At 39.0% G+C, this 16,503-nt stretch overlaps 2 protein-coding genes across 2 annotated transcripts; one reads left to right on the plus strand and one right to left on the minus strand.

The window, feature by feature from the left end:
* The first annotated feature begins 392 nt into the window (after window positions 1-392).
* Window positions 393-10,916, plus strand: LOC134664259 (dynactin subunit 4). The gene is made up of 8 exons (XM_063520806.1): window positions 393-609; window positions 1,568-1,844; window positions 2,379-2,533; window positions 3,244-3,406; window positions 4,230-4,413; window positions 5,441-5,654; window positions 6,245-6,378; window positions 8,837-10,916. Exons 1-8 carry the CDS (start codon window positions 481-483, stop codon window positions 9,051-9,053), a joined length of 1,473 nt encoding a protein of 490 aa, XP_063376876.1. The 5' UTR covers window positions 393-480; the 3' UTR covers window positions 9,054-10,916.
* A 242-nt stretch (window positions 10,917-11,158) lies between these two features.
* Window positions 11,159-12,944, minus strand: LOC134664260 (protoporphyrinogen oxidase). Its single transcript, XM_063520807.1, has one exon. It carries the CDS (start codon window positions 12,778-12,780, stop codon window positions 11,365-11,367), a length of 1,416 nt encoding a protein of 471 aa, XP_063376877.1. The 5' UTR covers window positions 12,781-12,944; the 3' UTR covers window positions 11,159-11,364.
* Window positions 12,945-16,503: the final 3,559 nt, after the last annotated feature.

Consider the following 16,503-nt stretch of genomic DNA (forward strand, 5'->3'; position numbering starts at 1 on the left):
CCCGGGGGCAGAAAAAAAAATCTCTTATTTTCAATCCCCTCATTCAATCGTTCCATCATCTAGCAATCCTAGCCAGCACCATTCTCTCACCAAGTTCTCATCCTACATGTATCACATATGAATCATATGATACATACGTAGCGAAACGGTTGACTTATTTTATAAACCATGGTAAGTAACACCATACTAAAATTAATTAATATTTAAATATTTTAATCATATTTAACTAAACCAATTGTTATGAGTTTCTTTATAACCATCTATTTTATTTTATTAATAAACAACATTTAACTTCACGATACAGCCAAGCTTTTTAAAGTCTCAAACAGGCTCAATGATGTCATAGTTGTAACTGTCAATTTGACAGCTGTGTCACTTCGATAGGAATACGACGGCGTACGGTTTTTATTAATTTTAGTTTAGTTTGTGTGGGTTTACGAATAATTTGTAACACAAAGTAAATAGAATCCAACCAAAACCATGGCTTACTTGACGCAGCCCGATTACGTGAAGTACAAGTGTTCCTGCGGTCAACTGAAGCCTATCACAAGCCTTTACTTCTGTCGACACTGCTTAAAAATACGCTGCGGATTCTGTATTTGTCATGAGGTAATAGACTGTTTAAAAGAAGAATAAGCTTTTGGAAAACGAGCAATAACTCCTCAACTTCATATACTTCATTAAATATACCTTAAATATAGCGCGTATCTATTAAAATTGTTCTTCAAAGTATACGCCAAACGTTATACGCCATGTACTTGCTGGCAAGCCTTGGACACACCTTTGCTTTTATGGTGTATCTGCCGTGATCCCATTCGGTAACAATGGGGTAATGGTCTGCTGACTCCGTTGCGTACATAAATAGTAGTGCTCTAGTTTATTTTGCTATGAAGTAATATTTTACATTTTTTATTAGATTAATGAAAGTGTTTTAAAAGGTAAAAATAGTTTTGTTTGTGTTATTGTAAAATTATCAGATTTATCAGAAATTATTTATTTGCATTGATACAAAAATTCATGTTAAAGTGTTACGCATCATGTACCTAGCTTGCATGCAAGCATATCATACTAAATTCACAGTAAAATGTTTTTAACTTATAGTTTTCTATTTAAGCAAATATCTAATTATTTTATTGGATGCTTATGAAGTGAAAAAAAAAAATTTGGTTTGATGTGAATGTAGACCTGTCTTGAAAATGCAATGGTATTGGTCAATGTTTGTATTATGCAGTAAGTCGTTTGTTTAGGGAATTTGGAAATTTTCTGTTAAAAAACTAAATTTTATATTAATCTTCTATTAAGCTTCCTAAGCAAACATTTCAAATGACTGCAATCTTCTTCTGTCCACCCGGTGGCGGCAGTGTTGGCTGCTCTAGGCCCCAGGGCTTGTAGTATCTTTTAGCCGCCCCTTTTTCAGCACCCATCTATAGACTGCCGCCCCTAATGTCTTGCCGCTCTAGGCCCGGATCTATTGGGCCTTAGGGCAAATCCGCCACTGCGTCCACCTATCATGTGCACTAGATTTATTCCATTTCTATTTATTTACAACTTTCTTTACCCACCATAGGTTGACTCCCACTACTGTGCCTACTGCCTCGAAAACATGCCATCCTCTGAAGCCCGTCTGAAGAAAAACCGTTGCAGCAGCTGCTTCGACTGCCCAAGCTGTTTCCACACCCTCTCCACCCGAGCTACACTGGCCCAGCCTCGGCAGGACCCGGCAGCAGGGGCGGGGGGAGATGGGAAGGTTGGGGACGGGAAGCAGGCAAAGAGGGTGTATTATCTGTCGTGCTTCAACTGCAGGTGGACGGCTAGGGATGTGGGGATTCCAGATCAACCTGTGGGTAAGTAAATTGTCAGACGACTGCAATTCCTTTCTGTAATAATTATGCAAAAATATTGAAACATGCAAGCAAGCCACTGACTGTAGCACCTGTCATATGGGCTTGTGCATAAATAACGCAAAGTTCAATAGGGGGTCTGGGGTGTCACGAAAAAATCACGACAGATCACGTTGGGGAGGGGGGGTATAAGGAGTGTATTTTTCTACAGTGAACGAAATTAAGAAAAAATACCTCCCACATGAGTAGATACTTTTTCTTGGTTTGGTTAAACATAAATGTTCACTCTGCACTTCAAAATAGCGAGTCTATTTTACAAAATTTGGAGCGCGTGGCTTTGACCAGTCGGATGGAAAAATTTCAAAAAAATACACGTGAGGTTATGTGGGGAAGGGGTTGCCAGAAACCTCACCAAATATCACCAAGGTGAAGTTCGTGTGGAGTACCATATAACTTGGCCTTATTAGGATTACTCATGTTTCCGTATGATGTTTTTCTTAACTAATCGCAATGGTACCTAATTATCATATATTTTAGCATCGGGTGGGTGGCCGGAGCGCACCAGCCCACACGCTACGCGCGTGAACCAGCTGTTGGACTATTACAAAGCAGTACTGCAGCAAGAGAAGCAGGAGAAGATAGAGAGGGAGAGGAAGAAGTTCGCCGTGAGAGGGAAATACATCACACTCACAGTACGTTGACCTGAACATAACCATGTGTCTACTGCTGACACAGACAAAACATCCTCCAGACTGAGCATAGTCGCGCTACCCCCTCTGCCACGCATACGGTAGTTTTACTCCATGTTCGAGTCGAAAGTGTCTTTGTGTGACGTCTTTGAACGGGCAAATCACGGCACGGGACTTCGCTCACCTCGTCCCGCGCACCTCCGCATTTTTGGCATCATCGGTTGCATGAAATAATTTCTCTAAACTCGGTCTAGAGGATTCCTAGTCTATGACTGCTGATGACATCCAGATAAATTTAGGGCATACTCAGATAAACACCAAATTATATAGATTCATAAAGACGCAAACGAAAACATCTATAAGACTTAAGATGACAGAATTAAGATGAAAATCTTTCCTCGTTAGGCATATTATAACGCACACATATCTTCACTATAGTTCGTTTTTTTTAGCATTAGAAAGAACTTGCAAGAAGGTAAGCGATCTTGACATGTCTTTTAATTGTAAAACGCTTTTTAAAATTCAAAAACTGTTACTTATGAAAGCAGAAGAATATAAATGATCGTATTAGATTCATAATTGTTACATATTTGCCGTAACTTATTTTTAACATGTGTTTTTCAATTAAAAGACACATCAAGATTGTTTATCTTATTTCTAATGCTAAGGAAACAAACTATAGATTATTATCACAATATAATGTTTACCTTCAGGACAAGACAGGCCTCACAGGGGCCATGGCTCGCAGCATCGCAGGGCTGCCTCCTGCCGAGGGTTCCAGCCACGCCTTAGCCGGGTTCACCCCCGCTGTCGCCAGTGAAGAAGTCGATGAATTACCAGAAGACGCCTTTACTAAGGATGTCAACTTGAATCAGAGTGAGTTGTTATTTTCTCAGTTTCTAATTTGGGACAAAGGAATGATAAAGTTAGACCAGAGATAAGTCTGCAACGATTTTGATAGCACACGCAACGTGCAAGTGTTATTTTCAACGTTAAACTTCTATGAAATTATCACGTATAAATGACAGCTACCCCGCGTGTGCTATCAAAATCGATGCAGACTTATCTCGGTCTACCTCTAGCGGTATCTTCTTCTATGTCGATTTTATATGTTTAGGGATCACGACCGCCATAACTCGATCTGTTAGCCGATTTCTTGACCAAAATCAGTTCAACCTGAGTAAAAACGTCGAAAGTAAAGATCAACAAAATAAACTTCCGATAGACCCGTGAAAAATGAAGTTTTAGTATTTGTTTAAAACGCGACAGTTCTAAATATGTATTAAACTTATTTATTAACCTTTTTAGGGTTCCGTACCCAAAGGGTAAAACGGGATCCTATTACTAAGACTTCGCTGTCCGTCCGTCCGTCCGTCCGTCCGTCCGTCCGTCCGTCCGTCTGTCTGTCACCAGGCTGTATCTCACGAACCGTGATAGCTAGACAGTTGAAATTTTCACAGATGATGTATTTCTGTTGCCGCTATAACAACAAATACTAAAAACAGAATAAAATAAAGATTTAAATGGGGCTCCCATACAACAAACGTGATTTTTGACCAAAGTTAAGCAACGTCGGGAGTGGTCAGTACTTGGATGGGTGACCGTTTTCTTTTTGCTTTCTTTTTTGTTTTTTTTTTTCATTATGGTACGGAACCCTTCGTGCGCGAGTCCGACTCGCACTTGCCCGGTTTTTTCTCAGTTACGAGTATGCCGCAACGCCTGGCCGCGCCCGAATGGCAGCCGACTCAGGTCTCCCGCTTACATCCCATCGCCAAACTGCTCAGCGTGAAGCGGTCCCAGCGGTGCCGAGCGTGCGACCACAATCTCACCAAGCCCGAGTACAACCCTGGATCCATCAAGTTCAAGATTGAACTGCTGGCATAGTGAGTACTGGTATAGTTTTTAGTTGCTTTCTCTACTACCTATGAGGCAGAGTATGTGGCTCATATATGTAGTAACACTACAGTTCGTTTTTTTTAGCATTAGAAATAAGGTAAACAATCTTGATGTGTTTTTTAATTGAAAAACACATTTTAAAAATAAGTTACGGCAGATATGTAACAATTATGAATCTAATATGATCATTTATAAATTATAATCTTCTGCTATCATAAGTAATAGTTTTTGATTTTAAAAAGCGTTTTTCAATTAAGAGACATGTCAAGATCACTTACCTTCTTGCAAGTTGTTTCTGATGCTAAAAAAAACGAACTATACGTAACTTAAGGCAGGCGTGTCTCACTCCGCGATTTCATCGCTTTGCTACAGGTAGCTAAAAGTACATCCGTTCGGCCCCAATTTTGGGGTTTGCCATAAGCCGCGCGTGGCGCTGTCGCCACTTAGCGACCATATCTGTGCTGATCATAACTTTGTTAGAGAGTGAGTCTTCTGTACTTAGTACTATTATTTATTCTGTGCTTGAGGTCATATGACAAGACGTTAGAGCATTTTATACTTCGTTTTTTTTAGCATTAGAAATTAGGTAAACAATCTTGATGTGTCTTTTAATTGAAAAACACATTTTAAAAATAAGTTACGGCAAATATGTAACAATTATGAATCTAATATGTACTATCATTTATATTCTTCTGCTTTCATAAATAATAGTTATTGATTCTTAAAAAGCGTTTTTCAATTAAAAGACATGCCAAGATCGCTTACCTTCTTTCAAGTTCTTTCTAATGCTAAAAAAACGAACTATAGTAACTGGAGACGTCATGCAAACAGTCTGCCGATTTTTGCGGGAGAGGGGACGTCAAATGTACAAATAGCCATGTCAGTCCGTACATATGTTTGCACAATTGTGCAAGTTTTCCGGCAGAGGGGTAAGCTCTTAAAGGCGACTCCAGTTATTAAATGCTCTAAGCACTAAATATCCAACACAAAAAAACTGATTATTTTCCCTTTAAGCTACCACGTGCCCGAGGTGAAGATAATCTCGTGCGAGATCGTCCGGCCGGGCGGCAAGTCCACCTTACTCCTGAAGCTGGCCAACCCGACCCCCCACGAGATGACCTTGAGGCTCCTGCAGCCTGCCGACGTCCCTGCTGACGAGGAGAAAGAGAAGGTGGATAAGGACGCCAGTCTCGAGAAGAGTCTGGATAAGAGTCTGAAGATTGAGAAGGTAGGAAAATGACGATGTGAAATTATCTCTTTATCCCGGATACCGATGTTCCATTGGACAGTTTCCATAAATGCGAAATTTCTATAAGGGTTTTCCGAAATATTCGGAAACTTATTCACAAATCACATGGTGTAGTTTGAAGCGTTGGTGGCCTAGCGGTAAGAGTGTGCGACTTTCAATCCGGAAATCGCGGGTTCGAACCCCGGCTCATATCAATGAGTTTTTCGGAACTTGTGTACGAAATATCATCGGAAATTTTCCAGTTGCTTTTCGGTGAAGGAAAACATCGTGAGGAAACCGGACTAATCCCAATAAGGCTTAGTTTCCACTCTGGGTTGGAAGGTCAGATGGCAGTCGCTTTCGTAAAAACTAGTGCCTACGTCAAATCATGGGATTAGTTGTCAAGTGGACCCCGGGCTCCCATGAGCCGTGGTGGAATACCGGGATGACGCGAGGAAGAAGAAATGGTCTAGTTTGGCGTGACAAGTTTTTGACATATTCCGAATTAAGGAACGCTCGTAAAAAGGATTCGTATCGATTTTTGGCGTATATGTGTTTGGTTAGTCTTAAAATGATTAATTCCTTTACAGCCAGAACCAAGCTGGAACCCCAGAGAGCCTCCCACAGTACTGACTCAAATCACACCGCCCGCTGTGACGCTCACTCTCGCGCCCAGAGATGACGCCGCCGAATATGACGATGACGCACGACATGAACCCAGCCAGTGAGTGACTCTGTTTATATCGCTCTCTCTCTCTTTCTTTCTCGGAAGCCGTAGAGAGCCTCCTATAGTACTGACTCAAATCACACCGCCCGCTGTGACGCTCACTCTCGCACCCAGAGATGACGCAGCTGAATATGACGATGACGCACGTCATGAACCCAGCCAGTGAGTTATTTAAATATAAAATTATAAACTTGAATAATTCAGGTACTATAAATATATACAATAAATAAATAATAATAAATTCATTTATTCGCGACCAACTTGGATCAATAGTGTTAGTGACAGTTTTATCTTAAGGCTAATGTTAGTCTATAATATACATGTCGGATACCGACGGTCTTAAAGGCGGTGGGCGCGTGGGGTAGCATCTCGATGTATTGCTTCACAGCTAAACCAGTATGCTACCATTGCTACCAGTGCATGAAATAAATATTCGGACTCGTTAACCATACTAGTGCCTACTATATTTCAGTACTAAATAATAAAAATAACTAATTTCTTTAAGGATGTTAACGCATTACTTTCAAAATAAAAAGATCACATGAAACCGTTAAAATCTTTATTCAAGTCAAACTAGGCCGGCTACAACCCTAGACATCTGACCTAAGAAGATTTAGATATGGGACCGGCAACAAACTCAGAGGGACAAATCTTTTCAAAACAAGTTAAAACAACACATAACACATCCTTTCTTTATTTCACAAAAGTAAGCTACTAATGAAACATAAGAAACCAAAATAACACTTGAAATAAAACACTTAGCTAAATGGTTAAACAACGCTAGATTCTATAAGCTTTCAGAATAATCCTTCAGGTATAAGCCTTCAGGAACGTAGCGAGTTAGGCACGAGGTTGGCTAACGAGTACGTCCGATCTCTAGCGCGGTCCGATCAAGAAGAAGTACCAGCGGCGGAGCCACCCTGCTCCCGCTTCAAGTCAAGTTGGCAAACCTGCTCGACCAGTCTACCAACATACCGACAAAAATGCCAACTCGTGCTTACGCTCACTCGAGAGAAACCTCTCGACGTTCCAAAGCCTTCTACCTGTCATCTTAGTTCAACAACACGCCAATAGATGGCGTTACTCTCTACGCAACTTTATTTCAACAATGCGCCAATAGACGGCGTTACTCTCTACATAGCTTTATTTATTTTGTTACAACCAAATAATACGTAGGTCAACATTGCTAATCGATTTTATACAGGCGTCTAAAACAATGAACTGTAACACTGCAATACGTCCTTCTGAAGTAATGCTCCGATATACACAATTATTTACTTACTAGCTAATTAACTACTACAATATCATTTATTTCTAATAAATAAATAAATAAGCAGATTTTCTCAAAAAACAGTTTAGAGAAAATCTGCCCACCTACTTATTCCTGCGCACTGTATATGTAGGGCTATTATAAATATGTCGGATTTCACTGTAAAATTTTCAATTGACTCTGATAAATTTTAAATTCAGATAAATTTAATTTGACCATCGATTATTATGGGACTAATGGGCATACATATCAGCAAATATTCGGTATAAAATATTATGTATAGTGCTTGCAAAATATGTAAAGACCACATTATGTATATGTATAAAGTAATGTGTGTCAGTTATATCTGACAGATTTTAGTAGCTATAGATCTGAATTTATTTATGCTAATAATAGTCAATCATTTTGTCTAGATTGTGAAGTCAAGTTCTGGTTATGAATTTCGATTTATCTGTGTTTGGCCCAGTCCAAACTGTAGCGACTTGAGGAAAATAATAATTATCTAATTATATGTCTTAAAACGACTACTATAGTACATTATTGTCGAGGCTCGGAAGTAGCTACTTGCAGGCTGAGGATTAGTTTTAAACGGACGACCTTGGGAGTCCGTTTAATTGAATCCGAAGCCAGCAAGTAGCCTTCCAGCCGAGTCATATATAGTGCTTTTCTCAAAAATGGTGCAAGAAATATAAATATCATAGAAATATTTTACAAAACCAACGTTCTTACGTATATATTTTCACAGAAAAAAGCCCTTGCCGCCTTTTTATTTTTTTAATAAAAAAATAGAAGTGTATTTTTCTGCCGAAAATACGCCAACCTATTTGAGACAACTAAATAGTCGCGGTACTAATCATCTGTTTGGCTGTTTAATGGGCCTGTGCCTTCATTTGATATGGCCATTTCAAATCTTAAAAAGTTTGGAACTCGACAAATAATGGATTTTGTATGCAACATTGCAGTCCCAAAATCGAGACTGCAATGTTTTTAACTTTTTAATTTTTGACTGACCATAAACTACGCGCTTCGCGACCTATTTTTTAGACGGCAAAGTCGACTTTGCCGTCCATTTTTGAGAAAATATATTTTAACTCTGAAATTTCCGGACTCGTTTCGCTCCACGACGACCCATTATCATTATTCAAGTCCACGAAAATGTGATGTTAAAAATTTACCAATTTCCAGCATAATCCTCTGGCGCAAGTCCAACAAGCTCGCCCTCCGGCTCGAGCTGAGCACCGACGCGGCCGCCGCGGAAGGCTCCCCGGCGCAGACCGCGCTCGCCGTGGAGTACTCCTACCGCAACACCGTGCCGCAGCCCGGCGCGCCGCAGAACAGGGACCACACCTTATACACTGTACTGTATCTGGACTTGGGGACTGTGGGATCGGCTGGCCTTTAAATTGTGAGATTATAACCTCAAATAACAGCTCCATCTGTCGTTTAGTTTGAGAAGCATTTAATATGGCTCTTAGAGAATATAACCTAACGGAGTGGTCATTAACAGGCCCCTCTGTCGAAAATAGGCGGCCAATGGTCAACCACATGTATGGACTGACGTTTATCTGACATGATCATATTTACGTTACGTATACATTTAATGTGCCCCTCTCCCGCAAAAAATGGCAGACTATTTTGTACCGAAAATTATAGACGTGGCGTCTCCGTTCGTTATATCCTCTAAGATCTGGCTAGCTAAACTTGGCGGTAGTAGTAAAAAAATATCTTTTTTGAGCTGATAATCTGATAATAATAACATATAAAGCTGTATGATTATGTTTAGCTATGCGCTTTTAATGAAGTTTAATTAATAGCTAGTCATTGTTGAGGTCGCCATGTAAGGTATTCACGGCACTCTTAACTGATGCTCATTGATGGATATTTGCTATAAGGTTCATGAAATCTCAGTGCAGTGTTGACTATGATCCTAAAAGCGACATAACTGACCTTATCTCATTGTAATAAGGTTGGTTTACTCCTAGTCGGGTTAGAGGTAGACCAAGATGAGTCTGCAACTATTTTGATAGCACACGCAGTGCAAGTGTTATTTATAAGTAATCATTTCATAGAAGTTTGACGTTTAAAATAACACCGTCACTGAGTTTGCAAAATTGTTGCAAACTTTTCTTGGTCTAACTCTAACATGTCAGTAAAGCTAAATCTCGCATATTACTCGTACGTTTACAATCTGCATATTTTTGCAGCCGTAGTTTTATTCTTTGATATACATCGAGCGACAATTTAGTTCATAATTTTATAACTGAAATGAGAATTAATCGCGTGGCCTGACGTTTCGAACGTGACTACGTTCGTGGTCACGGGCAGAATGGCGAGGAATTGTATCAACATTATCTTGCTACGCGAGTATGGCGAACTACCCGCACTTGATCTTGATTATTCACTTGAAATTATGAGCGAAAACCGCGTTAGTTTAAATCATTATTGGAAACTTAGTTCTTTGATCTGGGCTTGAAAATATGCAAGGATAAATTTAACTCTATCAATACTTATTGGAGTTGTATGAAAATAATTTTAGAATAGTCGTTAAACTTAATATGTTTATCGTAAAATATCCTACTAGGATAGTTTGTACTACAAATTTTGTAGTCAAAGCTATTTAAACAAATCGTGTGCCTAAAAATGTATATGCTTGTTAACTTAATGAAATTACTCACGAAATTCCATTCTTACGTCAAAAGCTCAGTGTACGAGAGAATTTAGTTCGTATATTATTTATTTTTATAGGTTTATAAAATGTATTTTTAAGTTTCATAACTTTGGTAGTATATTTTTTAAGTTTCGTAAGGTGTTTTATCATAACTTTCGGTGTGAAAGTTGCAAAAAGTTTGTACAAAGGTCAGGAGAGATATTGGAACTTCAAAAACTTGGAAGGAATTAAAAAAGTTTTTAATTTGGACACCATAATAAATGAAAGATCATACTATGTAAAGAATTTTACAATTCTTTTATTACGAAAAATAGCTGGCAGATAATAGATAACTAACTATATTATATGAAAACTTGAAAAGTTCGTGATAACACATTTATATAATTCCAGATGGATTAGCTTAAGGAGCAGTTCTCGTATTGTTTTTAAAATGCTAGTAGTAGCAAGTACATAAGTGCAATATGCAATTTATTTTTATTACACAGCAGAGTATTGTAATCAATATATGTATAGCTTTAAAAACTTTTATATGCACCACTAAATACAGATAACAATGTACCAGTTAACTGTAACCAAATAAAATGTTTTGCATCTGAATCTATGTATTTTCTTTCCCAAATTATTTGTACAAGAATATATGGAAAACGTCATTAAATCATTGACAAAACTATGATATTGACACACTATAAATGCTTTAAGAAATTTATTATTTATAATATTATGCATTTAAGATAAAACAAAGGTACCCTTAATAAAATAAAACAATGTTGTAATGCTTTTATATCAAAAACAATTTATAATTTTAAGATAATATTTATTTTATGTTTGTACAGAAAAATAACACATCTTGTATTATATAAAACTGTCTTTATTTCAACAAGAGTATTCACATTCATTCATTCATCATCATTTAACTTTGTGCAGTAAAAAAAAACAACATATTAAATTGAATAATTTGTGTAGTTCATTTTGGAAGACAAGTTCACCATTTACCTACACATTAATTTGTACCCACTCTCCCAATATAATAAAATTATTTATATTTTCAAGCACATTCCTCCACCTGCTTTTTGGCTGAAAAGATTACATCATTAATGCCAACTCCATCATAACTGCTCCCGACAATAGAAATAGGGAGGTTATGGTTTCTTATGTACTTCCGCATAAAATCCACCCTCTCATAGTGCCCTATTACATACTGCGGAATGCATTTCTCTAGAATATTTACATGTGAATCGGTTGGCTGTTCCTTTATATTAAGAATGCTTTGAATTTCCTTCATGGCTATGCTTAGAAGTTCTTGCTCTGACACATTGTCTCCAAATTTCTCCTTAAACCATCTGCCACCCAGCATCACGGTAAGGACTGTACCATTTTGGTCTGGCATGCAACATGAATCAAAAACAACTCCTAATATCGGGGAGTTTTCGATAGGAGGCACGAGGAATCCAAATGCCGGTGTTATTGGTTGCCGAGTTGCGAAAAACAAGTTGACTATACCAACAGTGACGAATGGTATCTCATTTAGACACTCAGCTAGCGGTGGGTGTTGTTTTCCAACTAACTGGGCTAAAGAATGTGAAGGAATTGAGGAATAAACATGATTCACTTTTAGCTGTTCACCGGAAGCATTCTTAACCACCACAGTACTGGAATCAATGAACTCTAGTTCCTCTATTTTACTATTCATTTGGATTGCCACATTATTTGTCTTGAGATGCTCGTAAAGAGCTGATGGGAAAGTTGCCAGGCCTCCCTTTATTGTGTAAACATTCCATTTCTCTTCCTGAGCTCTCTTTGCTAGGTCACTCAGTTCTAAAATATCCTCACCGCTAGGTTTGAACATAGTCTTCATGAACCCCTTTAAAACACCGCCGTAACTCTGTTCCCATTCAAAAAGGGTTTTCATTAAGAACTTTACAGATATCTCTTTGGCATCCCCAGCACATATGCCACAAATCATTGGAGAAATAGCATAGTCTGCTATCTCTTTACCAAATCTTCTTTCAACAAAGTTGTAAATAGAATCGTCTTTCATTTCTTTCTTAGGCTTTTGTTTTAAATCGGTAAATGCAGCGTAGATTAAAGGTTTCGAGAATGGTTGCTTAGTTTGGAAAACACTTATAAGACTCGAAGGCAGCAAATGCAGGCTGTGGTTCACATAGATCAGTCTGTTCTTAGCAGCGGGGTGTTCGGGGGTGATGGGAGAGATGTGCTCGCTGAGACCTAGGTCTTGCATCATGTTTAAAGTGTTTAAGCCGGTGGTGCCTTTCGGGCGTATAGTCCGCGGTCCCTGCTCGAAAACGTAGTCTTTTGTCTTGATGGACTTGATCCAGCCGCCGCAGCTATTACTGGCTTCTAATAGGTACAGCTTCAGAGCATTGGGGGTGAGTAAATTGTTTTTAAGAAGGTAATAACCCGTGGAGAGACCTCCGAGCCCGCCGCCGAGAATTGCCGCCATGTTTGTTATAAGATTCTTATACGAATTAACAAGCCTAAACGCACGTATCTTTTGAGTCCATTCAAACGGTAACCATGTTTCTAATTTCTTTGATAATTTTTCTATCGTATTTGTTTTGCAATCGTAAATATGAAATATTTTGTTTGTGAATTGTCAATTTGACTTTGACAGTTGAAAGGCAAATGTTTCTTTAGTGTTACCCGAGCTGAAATTAATAGTTCAACCCATATGCCAACCATGTATCAAATGTGATACATTTCTTAAGAAAAACTTTCCGTAAGAATAATATGCTACCTATAAAGCCAAAGCCCTGTAAAGCAATTTCCGTCAGTAGAAAAACCCCCAAAATTTAAAAATATAGGTGCGAGGGGTTATCGTCCCATAGAAAATTTAAATTTCGCGCCTTTTTCTTCTGACAGACTTGCTTAACCGGCTATATGTATCAAATGTGATTTATTAAGAGATACAAACCATACTATATAGGTTAAAACGACGTGTTTGGCAATTTAATTGAAATGGAGTGAGTGTAATGCGTTTCAATTAAGTGTACGAAAATAATCCTTTCATTTAGTATTATCAACAATACGTAACGGTCGTCGTGCATAACAATATAAAGGCCTCATTAGATCCTGCGGTTCAACCCATTGTTCAAACTCATTCGTACGCAACAAGCATTTAGAAAGCCCTATTAGTATTGTGTCGACGCCTAATTTCGCCGGTGCAACATGATTGAAGGCACACACACTAATATATTATGCTAAAATTGTGGTTACGATTAGTGCTCTATGTAAATACAGTCATTTTGTTATGTTTCATTTTGACTATATACTGAGAGGTGAATAGCTACCTAGGTCATACCTACTCGTCATGTCATAAAGCCCCCTCCACACTGGTGGACTGAGTGAGGAGGGGGCTTAAGTACCTATTTACTCAACAAGTTTTACTATGGAATTTACACTCTTAAAAACGAATGAAAGATGACCAGCTCAAGGCCCTTAGGGGCCTTAAGCCTACCATCAGCATCGAAAAATCGACCATTATCCCTTTCTCATAGAAAGGCAGATAAAGACATTTATATTTTTTTTTGCGGTAGGCCCTTAGTTCTCGTTGTTCGTTATGTGGTCCTCGTAGTTACGGACGACGTACGTAGTTCATACATACATACCTATGCTATGATACTCCTATATCCGGAACAGCAGATTATAATGCAACACCCGTCCCGAACCCCCATTAGTACCCAGTTCCCTCCTAATTCGCCCGACCGGCGCACGCGCCGATTTGACTGCGTTAAGGTAGGGCTTTCTAGTGCGGTAATGTGTTGCACAACCATTATATCACCGTATTAATTACTGCACAATGTTGATAGGTTTTAGACTAATTTAGGCTCTGGAATGCTGCTACTAGTACCACAGAATAAATAATAGTACTAGGTAGGTACAGAAGACTCACTCTCTAACAAAACGCGTCTGTCACGATCAGCACAGATATGGCCGCTAGGTGGCGACAGCGCCACGCGCGGCTTATGGCAAACCCCGAAATTGGGGTCGAAAGGATGTACTTTTAGCTAATTGTAGCAAAACGACGAAATCGCGGAGTGAGCCACGCCTGCTAGTAGTACTGAAAGGGCCTACCGCTAAAATCGATGTTTCGCGGTAAACCTTCTGTAATGTATTGTATTGTAGTTGCAATATTATCTTGTACAGCCTGAGGATCTACAAGGAAAGAAAAAAAATCTTTTCACCACACTTCTCTTGATACTTCAAAAACGTAAATGTACCTACTTAATTTTATGCTAAAGTTGTTTCGGTCTTTGAAACCTGGTCTAGCGGGTGAGAATAGAACTGTAGAACTCATATGTAAACGGATCTCTCATGGATCTCCCCCTAAAAAGTAACAGTATCTCGCAAAAGAGGCGACTGACGAAATTTAATGCAGGCGTTTGACGCTAATGCACGAAGTCACGAATATCTCTCTCAAGGTTTTACCAAAACCACGCACGTGCTATTTTTTAACGTCGTCGATCACAATGTTGGTTTATGTATAACGATAAAGCTATTGCGACATCAGCGTAATATGTGACGTTCCACTGGTAAAGGTACCTTATGGCGGTTGGCGCTTAGGCTATTACTAAAGACGTTCCAATACTAATGCGGCGCTACGCGACGAAAGTGCCGACGATAAGGTACCTTTACTCGTGGAACGTCACATATGATTCCCTACGCTACCCGTAACTAACTATCCTGAGCTATAACCGCGAAAATCGAAGTTCGCAAATTGCGGGGATTTTTCTCTGTCACTCTAATTAAGCCTTCGTTGGAGTAAAAGAGAAAGATCCCCGCAATTTGCGAATTTCGATTTTCGCGGTAGCCGCTCTGGAGGGGCGGATACGGATAGGACGCAAGCGGGAAAGAGGAAAAGACAGACGCAGCTTGGAGCAAGTGAAAGAAAAAGTAGGGGTCGAGTCGTATCAAAAAGTCAGGTGGCGCAAGATAGGGAAAGCTGGAAGATATTCCACCGACAAGAGAATAACTCTTTAACCTTTTGGCCGCCGGACCTAGTCCGCAAAGACGCTCACTCACACGCCAGAGTAAATTTTAAGTAAACAACTAATAAAAAGTTTAGGGATTGCAAATTGTGATATCGATATTTACAATTTATGGTAAAAATCTTCTCAATTTGGCTTTGTTCTTAACCAACTTTAATTTATTTCTAGAATGCCAAAAATTAACATATTTTTTACACACGACAATGTTAAAAATAAAGGTCTTTATCATTAAAAACAACCACTAAACAATATCGATTCATGACGTAATATCACCGCACTAGGCTCTACGAGAAGTCTTGTATACATGACAACGGCGCGCATGGACTGCCCGCAGTGCAGACCGACAAGGACCGTTTCCGCGCGGATTAAGTAATAATAGTCTCTAGGTCAACGGCGTAAGCGCTTGTCGGTACGTAAACTTTATAAGCGTTAGGTTAGAGCCGCGCATCGTGTGTCGATGATATGAATGTACCGGAACTGCATTGGGGAAAATGACACGTGGGTTGAATTGTCAATGAGTGAAGAACAATAATATTGGAAAAGGGTGGGGATCAGAAATGTTCGGGAATGCATGTTTCACATTCGACATGTTCCTTAGAAGAGCTTGTCAGTTCCCGTATTACACCCTCCCTACCATAATAATTTTTCGTCAATTTCAAATACATAGGTAACATTCTCATAGTTAGGCGACACTGACAAGTCCGAGCGTCCGCCTGTAGGTACCATTCTTGTGCGAAGCGGTCACTGCAGGGTATCACTCCCCACTATACTGCAAAACGTAATTCAAGACCAAAAAAAGTACGACAATGTTGCCATTGCAATAATTTGTTTGTAAAATAGTAAATTCCTTTTGATAAATAATCACGCTCAGATTATTTATTCCTTAGTAATTTTACTCCTACTATTTAATAAAGTACTTTTATTTATTTATTTGTACATAAATACAAGACGCGCTAGTAAAAAGTGGCAACATTTCTTACTTTTTTGGTCTTGAATTACGTTTTGCAGTATACACTATCATCTCAAAATGAATCATTTGTTCTGCAAATAGACCACAAGGACAGATTTACTTGTCTGACTCTACTATGGACAGCTGAACAAGTTCCCTGAACTCCAGCTATAGTTATGCCTGTCTCTCTCTCGTTTAACGTATTCTAGTTACTAGTTATCACCAATTG

Source organism: Cydia fagiglandana, chromosome 5 (genome assembly GCF_963556715.1).
Source record: "Cydia fagiglandana chromosome 5, ilCydFagi1.1, whole genome shotgun sequence".
Classification (NCBI taxonomy): domain Eukaryota; kingdom Metazoa; phylum Arthropoda; class Insecta; order Lepidoptera; family Tortricidae; genus Cydia; species Cydia fagiglandana.